The 11,301-nt window shown below is 40.2% G+C and overlaps 1 protein-coding gene across 1 annotated transcript; it reads right to left on the reverse strand.

Annotated features, from left to right (window-relative positions):
- Positions 1–215: 215 nt before the first annotated feature.
- LOC141128563 (gastricsin-like) lies at positions 216–11,043 on the reverse strand. The gene is made up of 9 exons (XM_073615922.1): positions 10,906–11,043; positions 7,429–7,585; positions 7,228–7,345; positions 6,676–6,794; positions 5,360–5,559; positions 1,201–1,308; positions 692–839; positions 495–593; positions 216–406 (listed from the first exon to the last, which is right to left on the reverse strand). The coding sequence occupies exons 1-9, from the start codon at positions 10,959–10,961 to the stop codon at positions 254–256; spliced, it is 1,158 nt and encodes a 385-aa protein (XP_073472023.1). The 5' UTR covers positions 10,962–11,043; the 3' UTR covers positions 216–253.
- Between the last annotated feature and the right edge of the window lie 258 nt (positions 11,044–11,301).

Raw genomic sequence — 11,301 nt, forward strand, 5'->3', positions numbered from 1 at the left:
ATATGGGCCTTTTGATGTAAACAGAATTTAGTAGACTTCATCAATTTGCAATAACAATGTTATAATTGTTTTATTGTCATATGCATTTATTATTGTTTGTCTGTGCCATTTCAGCTTTGAACAGTAAACAATTTTACCCTCTAATATAAAACCTTAATTGTGGCATTGTCTTCATTTAACTTTGTGGGATCCTTGATTCATTAGTTGGTTGTGGTGTTGGAGATAGTTTTTTGTGTTCAGTTTTTACTGCTGTTCAGGCCATGGCTGCAAAGCCAACTTGGTTGTTGCCAAGGTCATAAACAGAATAGTACTGCCTAAGAAATACATCCCCCAGAATCCAAAGTGGCTGACCATTCCGTGAAGGTAGGTATGTTGACTCAAATCCAACTACACAATTTCCATTGATCTGAAAAGAACAGTGATAGATGCATTTATTCAAAAACTGCTGACTAAAAACACATTATAAACATGGTGAAATTAATGTTTATAAATACCTGTAGAATGTATCCTGAAGGAGGAATGGAAAACTGATTTCCACTGATGGTAAAGCTGATAGGTGGTAGATTTTGTACACTGTTGCAATTTACATAATACTAAAAAGAAGCAAACTATAATCAGAACCTTGGTTGGGTTTAAGAGAGAAGTTAATGCTTATTTCCAGAAAAGTTAGAACATTTATAAATATCATTACCTCTCCATTTTGCCCTTGCTGGGCACCTAGAGACTGTAGAAGGGTATCAAGGTACTGCTGTGGAATGGTAAGAAGAGGAGTTCCTGTATCCACAATGCCCTGGCAGCCCTGACTGCACCAGCCAGTTGGCTGTCCATTAACTGAGAATCTGAAGGGTTAAAAAAAAAAATCTTTAAAAAAGCTATATAGACACTTATACAGTACCCTTTTAGCATCTTCACAAGACCTAAAGTATCTGTGAATTTTTGTATACATTTAATTTAATTTTTAATGACTATTAATAATATTATTATTTCATTAAGAACTGTAAAGATTATTAACTTTGCTCAAAGGTTAGTAAATGTAAGTTGTCGGGTAGCTTATTACACTTTTCACTTTTTTTGCCTTAGCGAACTTGACAGAAAATGTACACATATTGTGAAAATGCAATTGCTTCAAATACATTTAGTTCTTCGACAGTCCAAATTTCACCAGGCTGTCATAAAAAAATATGGTTAACTGATACTCACTCATTAATGGCAATCTGCCAGTAAATCTGCTCAGTAACTGGAGTCCAATAGATCTGGCCTGAATATAAACTGCTGTCCACTCCACCAAATATTACTTCTCCAGATTGACTAGAAAGATGAAAGGCAGTCAGTTATTGAAACTTTGACACAAAGAACAAGTTCAATAAACTATATATTGTGTTGGGATTTAGAGTAAAGCATATTGTATTTTCATCTATTTGATAGTTTGAAGTTGTTGCAGACATTTTGGTCTAAGTAATTAAATTATGAAGTAAAGAGAGGTGCAGTGAAATAAAACAGTACCCATATCTACTTTAAATATACAATCAAGTGACAGAGAAGCTCAATTGTTTAAAATTTTCCTGGACATGATTCAGTGCTCTTTACCTCACATCTTACTCCGATAAATAAGTAGAACTCTAGAAATAGATAAAACAGATCTTTCCTTGCTTTAAAATGGACCTAACCATAATACTTTGAGTTTCAGTAGAATATTTGGTTATGTGCCACAACCATAGAAAGTATTAAAATGCCAAATTGCTTTTTGTTGCACCTTAGAACATTCCTGGCATATTTTGGTCTTCCTTAAACAGTTTAGCGATACAAAAAAAAAAAAAAAAGTTGATTTAATGTGTTTGTGTTAATCTAGTATCTGGTATTCTTATTAAACATCTTTATACTACTTATTAACAAATATTTAGGTTTTTCCTATGTGACATTAAATAAATTATGTATTTATTTTCTGGAAAGCTCTACTACATTCTCTACAAACGTTCTCCTTGAGGAAATATGCCAAAAAGAAATGTGAAAGCGTTGAAACTAAACTCAGTTTTCTGTCCAGCTAAAACATTGCTTCCAAAGGCTATGCTGTCATTTAACAAACTCCATAGGTGTGCGCAGCCTATTGTATTAGGGTGTGCACCTCAAAGCTCCAACACATATGCCTTTGTGACATATTAACCGGCCTTTTCCCCACTCATCATCCTACAACAATGGGGGGGGGGGAGCAGGTGAGCACACAGGGGGACCTGGGCAGCAGAAAGAAAAAGAACTGGGACAAGAGGGGTGGCATACATTGGTACCAATCCCCTGTATTTTCCTCCCGTGGCAGCTGAATATCGGGGAGAGGAAGAGGAGGAGAAGCCTACTTTCAGCTGCTGCAGAAGAAAATACAGATCGGTCCCTTAATTTCCACTCCAGCCGCCTATCCTGTCCAAGTTCTGGGGGTCGGCAAGTAAGGATCGCGGCTTACCTGTCACCTGCCCACAATTGATGGGTTGCCAACTCCAGGATTAGGGTGTGTCCAGGCACACCTGGCACACCCCTTGCGCACGCCTATGACAAACCCCCTTGTTTCTCAGTCTCTTTAAGGTTGTAAGATTTCAGTCCATTTCATTACACAGCTGGATGTAAACATACTAATACTATAATGAAATGATTAAACAACAAGGAAGCATTATACTTGATAAAAACTTGATAATGGCTCGTATAAACCTGGAAATCGTTGATACTTTGATAAACACTGCCCCCTGGAATTAACCTACAGGCTTATCAAGTAATTATATTCTAGACTGGAATTACCATAAATAATTTATTATACTGGCTTATAAATGTCAGGGAAAATGAAAGTATCTGATTGGCTGCCAAGAGTGACAATCCAAGACTAAAACTGGAGCACTCAGAATCTGGTGCAGATGTGGTAGCCAATCAGCTTCTAACTTCAGCTTGTTTGTTTAAACTTTTTTAATAAAACCTGGAAGCTGATTGGTTTCTATGCAGAATTGCACCAGATTTTGCAAGCTCCAGTTTTAGTAAATCTTCCCCAGTGTTTCTTGAAGTTTTAGGTAGACATGGCTTTGATATATCTCGGCAACCTGGTCTATGTTTAATCCCAAGGCCCATACACACGTTCTGACTTTTTGACAACAAACATGCAAATTAGCTGTTTTGAGCAACATCCGACTGTGTGTACGCTCCATCGGACAAACTTTTTCTGTTTTCATCGGACTTTTGTTGGCTGTGTGAACGCACAAACTTTCCGACAACAAAAGTCCGATGGAGCAAAGTCTGATCGTGTGTACACAAAACCACCGGACTTTTGTTTGTATAAACTACAGTACGCAGCCGCGAGAATGTTTCCAGAGCGATCCCATCGCGCTGGTTCTCGGCGACAGGGTACTGTACATCTTGCGCTGGCTGCAATAGGAAAAACACTCAGCGAGAGAGGGAATTTCCCTCTGGGAGCATACCAGGCCCTTAGGTCTGGTATAGATTTTAAGGGGAACCCCCTACGCCGAAAGAACGTCATGGGGGTCCCCCTCAAAATCCATACCAGACCCTTATCCGAGCCGGTCAGGAAAGGGGGTGGGGACGAGCGAGCGCCCCCCCTCCTGAACTGTACCAGGCTGCATGCCCTCAACATGGGGGTGGGTGCTTTGGGGGAGGGGGGTGCCCTGCGGCCCCCCCCACCCCAAAGCACCTTGTCCCCATGTTGATGAGGACAAGGGCCTCTTCCCGACAACCCTGGCCGTTGGTTGTCGGGGTCTGCGGGTGGGGGGCTTATCGGAATCTGGGAGCCCCCTTTAATAAGGGGGCCCCCAGATCTCGGCCCCCCACCCTATGTGAATGAGTATGGGGTACATCGTACCCCTACCCATTCACCTAGGGAAAAAAGTGTCAATAAAAAAACACTACACAGGTTTTTAAAGTAATTTATTAGGCAGCTCCAGGGGTCTTCTTCCGACTTCGGGGGTCTCTTCGGCCTCTTCTCCCGGTTCTTCTCCGCTCTCTGGCCTCTTCTCCCGGTGTCCGGTTCTTCTCCCGGTGTCCGGTTCTTCTGCCGGGCTCTTCCACCATCTTCTGCTCTTTTGCCGCTCTCTTGCTAGCGGTGGCCGGTCTTCTTCGTCTTCTTCCCTCTTCTCTTCTTCCAATGTTGACACAACGCTCTCTCCCACTGTAATGCTGTGTGAGCGCCTCGCAATGACTTATATAGGCACGGGACGTGGTCACTGGGTGATGTCATCCGGTGACCCCGCCCTCTTATGATGTCACAGTCCCGGGACATGCTGGGACTGTGACGTCATAAGGGGGTGGGGTCACCAGATGATATCACCCTGTGACCACGCCCCATACCTATATAAGTCATTGCGAGGCGCTCACACTGCATTACAATGGGAGAGAGCCTCATGTCAACATCGGAAGAAGAGAAGAGGGAAGAAGACGACAAAGAAGACTGGGCCACCGCTAGCAAGAGAGCGGCAAAAGAGCAGAAGATAGCGGAGGAGCCCGGCAGAAGAACCGGGCAGTGGAAGAAGAACCAGACACTGGGAGAAGAGGCCAGAGAGAGCCCCGAAGTCGGAAGAAGACCCGCGGAGCTGCCTAATGAATTACTTTAAAAACCTGTGTAGTGTGTTTTTTTATTGACACTTTTTTCCCTAGGTGAATGGGTAGGGGTACGAGTCACATAGGGTGGGGGGTCGGGATCTGGGGGCGAGGCTCCCGGATTCCGATAAGGCCCCCGCCAGCAGCCCCCGACAACCAACGGCCAGGGTTGTCGGGAAGAGGCCCTTGTCCTCATCAACATGGGGACAAGGTGCTTTGGGGTGGGGGGGCTGCAGGGCACCCCCCTCCCACAAAGCATCCACCCCCCATGTTGAGGGCATGCGGCCTGGTACGGTTCAGAAGGGGGGGGCGTTCGCTCATCCCCACCCCCTTTCCTGACCGGACGTGCTGCGTACTCGGATAAGGGTCTGGTATGGATTTTGGGGGGACCCCACGCCGGTTTTCGGCATAGGGGGTTCCCCTTATAATCCAAACTAGACCTAAGGGCCTGGTATGCCCCTGGAGGGGAACCCATGCAGGTTTTTTATTTAAAATTTTATTTAAAATTTGGCGTGGAGTTCACCAGTGTGAACCCGGCTCGCAAGGTGTCAATCTCGCCGATAAAAGCAGCGAGATTGACACAATATCAGACAATACAGAAGTTGACCAAAGGGTGGTGGTAAAGAGCTGAAAAACCACGTGATTTGGTGAAAGTTGGCTGAAAAAGTTCTGCCGTGTGTAGGCAATACAAATTATGGCCAACGCCCTTTGTACAAAAATCCATGGGAAAGTTTGTACAAAGTCCTATCATGTGTATGAGGCTTTAGTTGATTCTCACCCAGTGAGATAGAAGCTGAACACAGGCTGTGGAATAAGATTTTGCTGTATCAAACCCTGTATGGCGGTTGTGGCACTTTCTGCTGACAATGACTGATAGGCCATTCCAAAAATACCATCAAATTTGGCATAATAGAAAAAGCTGCTTGGTTCAGTGACACTCAGACCCAGCTCCTGGTTTTGAATGGACAGCCCTTGTACCTATAATATATAAATACATGAGAATACCTATAAAAGATATATGGTAACTGGTATAAATCTATTGTTACATCATAAAAATAAAATATTGTATAAAAACACAAAAAAATCACAGACGGTACATTTAAATGGTTTAAGTTCGTAGCCTTTTTATTTTTATCTACAGATAAGGGTGTTGATTGTGGCATAGAGCACACTCATACTGTTCAGGTATATACTTGTTGAAGTAGGTCCTACAAGCATTTCCTTTGAATCTAGGCATGTGACATTTTCTGTCCCCCATTTCTATGTTTGTTTTCCTTTTTCCCATGAACCTGTTTATACACTCCAGGTGTTTTATTTTGCATCTAGCTTATTGTCACACTGAAGTTGTTGTCTGCATTGTGCTGCTTCCTATCTGGATAACATGGCACAAGGCGCACAGGAATTGCATCGCTGGAATGCTTCCCTTTCAGGCACCATACCAGCACATTATGTCTTTACCTTGCAGGTAAGAGAAAAAGTAAAAACTCGCCCAGCGGTTTACAACTGCTTTAAAAACCGTTAACAAAGTATACAATCTATGAGGCAGATTAAAATCTAATTCCGACTTTTGAAAAAAAAAAAAAAATAAATGCACCCACATTATGTAAAAAATGTGCGTTTATTATTTTTGTGTATTGAAGCATTGTGAGGATTGCGGATTGTGAGTGCAATTCCCAAGCTCTGGTCCAGACCTTTGATTATTAAGCTGGTGGAAGTTTTAGTAGACTATAAGGGAGGTAATGTCACCACACCTGTACTTCATTGGAAACTATGAGTCCCTCTGCCGTGGTGTTAGATGGGACTTGTAATCTCTCCATTTACAGATTTCTGACATGAGCCTAGAGGAGAAGAACCACCTGGATCCTCTAAAAGAAAGATGGAGAGGAGGCAGTGTTTCAGGGTGGGGGGCTGTGGACTCTGACCAGATTTCATGTTACACTTTATTAGTGTAATGATTTAATATTAGGATAAGTTTTAAAACTGATTGATCTCCCATTTAGTAAAACCTGCAAGTTTAATTTTCTACGGGGAGGGATTTTAACTAATCATCATATGTTTCATATATACAAAGGACATAAAAAAAAAGGTACTTACTGTCACTGTGTCATAACCCAGTACTCCAGTCATGCTACCACTACCATACCACATTGAAAATTGTTGATTATTGGAAGTATATGTAGAAGATTGGGTAGGATTAAATAGTGGGTGGTTGGCTAAAAGGTAATGGAAAAGGAGTATGTTATAAAAAATATGCAGAACAGAATGACATATTTCTAATATTTTCAAAATTATAAAGATCAAAGGTCTCCCATTAGACTATTCCTATCACAGAAACAGGCAGTTTCTGTTTGTGTTGTGGGAATGGATAGGGTTGTTGGCAGATGGTCTTGCTCTTCCTACCCAACAAAATGTATTGGCATTCAATCCTGCTTTATTTCAACAACCTGCAAATCTTGGCTAATTTTTATATTTTGTGAATTGTAATAAAATAATTCATTATAAATAGTTGTAGCTTGCATTGAATATTTTAAATTATACACTAATTATAAACAGTGCTCGTTTTGGCTACTATTTAGTATGTCATATATAACATTTAATAACAATCATACAACTACATTTTCAGATGCTCTACAAAATACTACCTACTACAGGCTGAACTTTGACAGTATGTAGAAGCGACCCAAAGATTGGAAGAACCAGTATCAAAGGCAACAAGAAAGTTTTGGGGTGGGGTTCCAATGCTGATCTCACCAAAATAATAGTTCTGGAAGAGAAAGTAATTATGTTCGGTTCATATCTTTTATACGTAATTTACATTATTAAAATATGTAAGCAATGAACACTTACATCCAAATACATAGGTTCATAAGCAACCCCAAAATTGCTCTGACTGTTTAGGTTGTATTTTATAGCTCGTTCTTTAATGTGGGTTTTCATAAAGTCTTCCAGAACTCCTTCCTCTTTCATGGTTTCTCGGATAGATTTCATTCTTTTCAGGGAAACCCTTCAAGAAAGAACAATATACTTCTTTGCATATTTCTGCAATATATTTTCTATTGAACATGAAGTATGGAATATAGTCAAGGCACCATATTTTATCATTTTGTGGCTATTATAGTATATTATAGTATGCAAAATGTTAACTACAGTTAGGTAAAACATATACCACTTATTACAGTATAATAATATGTTACTACTATAATATATATAAATGAAATGAAAGAAAGCTTATGTAGAGACGTATCACTTTTTTATTGTCAGAAGGAAAACATGTAAGTATTTTAGTGGGGGGGCTAACAATGGGCTATTCCAGTGGTCATCAACTCTGTCCTCAGGGCCCACTAACAGGCCAGGTTTCCAAGATAACTGAAATACATCACAGGTGAAATCATTTGCTGCTCAGTGATTGCAGTATTCTAGTCTACATCTCCCCATGGTAATACATAAAACCTGGCCTGTTAGTGGGCCCTGAGGACAGGGTTGATGACCACTGTGCTATTCTATAAGTATATTTCAATTATGAGAATGTAAAAAGCTCCCTCAAGTGTTACAAATTGACCAATGTGTGTACACAAACAAGTCACCTACCGTTTTGTGACAGCTCAATAAATTTCTCCAAAATAAAAAAAAAAATGAATTCTCTTGCTTGTGCAATCACTGTGGTTAACCACTTGCTGCCCGCCCGCTGTCGTATGACGGCGGGACGGTGCAGCTGTTATCCTGGGCCGCCGTCATATGACGGCGCAGCCTTCCAGGCAGCCCAGGGGGCGCGCGCTCCCGCCGCATCACTCGGGTCCCGGTGCGCGTGCCCGGCGGCCGCGATGTCCGCCGGGCACCCGCGATTGCCCGGTAACCGAGCAGGACCGTGGATCTGTGTGTGTAAACACACAGATCCACGTCCTGTCAGATGGGAGGAGACCGATGGTATGTTCCTTGTACAGAGGAACACCGATCAGTCTCCTCCCCTTGTGAATCCCCTCCCCCCACAGTTAGAATCACTCCCTAGCAACACATTAACCCCTACAGCGCCCCCTCCTGGTTAACCCCTTCATTGCCAGTCACATTTATACAGTAATCAATGCATTTTTATAGCACAGATCGCTGTATAAATGTGAATGGTCCCAAAAATGTGTCAAAATTGTCCGATATCGCAGTCATGTTAAAAACCGCATATTGCCGCCATTACTAGTAAAAAAAAAATAAAAAAATAAAAATGCTATAAATCTATCCCCTTATTTTGTAGACACTATAACTTTAATAACTATAACTTTTGCGCAAACCAATAAATATACGCTTATTGCGATATTTTTTACCAAAAATATGTAGAAGAATACGTATTGGCCTAAACTGAGAAAAAAATTTGTTTAAAAAAAAAAAAATTGGATACTTATTATAGCAAAAAGTAAAAAATATTGTGTTTTTTTCAAACTTGTCACTCTTGTTTTGTTTATAGCACAAGAAATAAAAAAGCAGGGGTGATCAAATACCACCAAAAGAAAGCTCTATTAGTGGGGAAAAAAATGATAAAAAATTCATTTGGGTACAGTGTAGTATGACCGCGCAATTGTTATTCAAAGTGCGACAGCGCTGAAAGCTGAAAATTGGCCTGGGCAGGAAGGGGGTGAAAATGCCCTGTATGGAAGTGGTTAAAGAAGTAAAGCATGTTCATTTTGCAGGGGTATTATCACTTTAAAAGGACATTTTCACTTTGCAATATGACTTTTCACCATATTCATTAGGCTAAGCGAAAATGCTCTTCTCCTTTAGTAAATCAACCCCAACAGCTCTAAATACTTTTTGAAAAGGAGGTTGCAGGAAAAAAATTATTTTCATGATTTTACGTTGTTAACAGCTTCAGAGTCCATGTATTGATTTTTTAACTTGTTTTGGTTTCTATGTATATACTAGTGTTGTGGACAAAAAGTTCTCATTCTCGGAAGGTTAAAATAATATTTAGTGAACGTTTTATTTGTTTTCTGGAATTCTTATGGACATGCCATAGATCAGCCTCCGTCAATTTCAAAATCCATTCCTTTTGAGACACAACTAACAGCTCTTTCCACAAATATTGGAATGTATGTATTAGCATCCAATAGGCCAAGTCCTTTTTAACTCAAAGCAGGTATTATAGTGTAATTGGTCAGCTTGAGTAATGCTTTTGTTTGTATTTCTTTTCAGTCATGTTATGTCTAAGGCGTTATTAAAGTAATCTTATGATCATTAAAGTGTTTGTTACCCCAACATTTCATATTCCTGATATGTGCCTGTTGTACCATGTACTTGTATAAGAAAGTATCCTGTTCTCCTTGTATTGCTTCCTTTATCTGAAATCCCTGGTTTTCCTGCCAGTCCCTTTGCTTTCCTATTAAAAACGGATCACACTAAGCAGAAGAGCATATTATGGTCAGTTCTCTAGCTATGCTGGGAACTCAGTGTACTCTCCAATGATCAGACTTGTCCTGACATGCAGCCACTGCACAGCCATTCACTGGCAAGCCCAGTGTGCTGCTGACGCCCCCCCCCCAGCCCTTTACAGCTGAGAAGAGAGGGAATGTGATCATTTATTTAAATGGGAAAAACTGACTATGCTTGGATTATTTGTTTTTACATTCTACCAATGGTGTTATTTTTGTAGCTTTTCTCACAATTCCTAGTCTCTTCCATAAAATGTGATAAAATATGAACTGGGGTTCCCTAGTTTCTTGTCTTAAATTATAGACATTCCCAGAGAAAAATACTTTGCAACTTATTTAGGATTAAAGTATAACTAAAGGCGAAACATTTATTTTAGTTTTGGATAGAGCAGAGAGGGATTAGAACACTTGTCAGATTTTATTGCTGTCTGTGCCTCTATTATGGAGACTCATCCTCTCCATTTGTCCTATTTACCATTATCATTGAAAGTGAAAGTAAAAGAAAATCCCAAATATTGGGTTGTCCCCAGAAAAGTAATAGGGAGGAAATCTTCCAATGGGGGCACTAGTTCTGGTGACCTGGGGGTCCCCAAGGCTTTTCCTCTTACTTCCTGTTTGGTTATGGGACAGGAAGTTAAGGTAAATCTCCACAATCAAACACAAATGGTGAAAAAAAATCTTACAGAGGTTATAACCCTCCCTTCCTCTATCCAAATTGAAAAAAAAAAGGTTTGCTTATAGTTCTACTTTAAAGCATTTGCTAGTTGAGTTTTGTCAAGGTGTAAAAAAAATCAAACCAGCTGGCTCACAGAACAAGGCACACAACAGATTACAAATGTAATACTTATAGCAGTATTCATTATCTAAAACTATTTTAATTTCAAATTTTTGCATTATTTATTGAACTTACCTAACTTGCCCCTCAGACACTGAGAGACAAATGAATAAAAGAAGCAGCAACTTCATTGTGATAGATCTCAGGTAAACTCTGTATCAGAGAAGTAGCAGTTCATATGCCTTTTTATAAACTCAAACATTGCTCAAGGTAACTCCTTCTTACCCAGGAAGACCTTTCTCTTATCATCTTTTTTCTGTGCCAAGATTACGGAGATTAGAAGAATTATTAGTAAAAGCAAACAATCCTTAAAGTATCAGAGAAGGTTATACAATTAAGTAATCTTTTCTGCCAATGTGCCAAATGCTTTATATAAATATACTTTATGTGCCATAATTCTTGATGCAAATCCAGTTGCTTGAACAAATACTACTAAAACTGGGACACAATAGCTACACCGCTATTGGCAAG

The sequence above is a fragment of the Aquarana catesbeiana genome, linkage group LG02 (genome assembly GCF_042186555.1).
Source record: "Aquarana catesbeiana isolate 2022-GZ linkage group LG02, ASM4218655v1, whole genome shotgun sequence".
NCBI lineage: Eukaryota > Metazoa > Chordata > Amphibia > Anura > Ranidae > Aquarana > Aquarana catesbeiana.

Coding starts and splice junctions, on each gene's coding strand:
- LOC141128563 (XM_073615922.1), bottom strand. CDS start 10,961: ATGAAGTTGCTGCTTCTTTTATTCATTTGTCTCTCAGTGTCTGAGGGG. Junction 5,560..6,675: donor TGGGTTATGACACAGTGACA/GTAAGTACCTTT, acceptor TATATATTATAG/GTACAAGGGCTGTCCATTCA. Junction 594..691: donor AGCAAGGGCAAAATGGAGAG/GTAATGATATTT, acceptor GCTTCTTTTTAG/TATTATGTAAATTGCAACAG.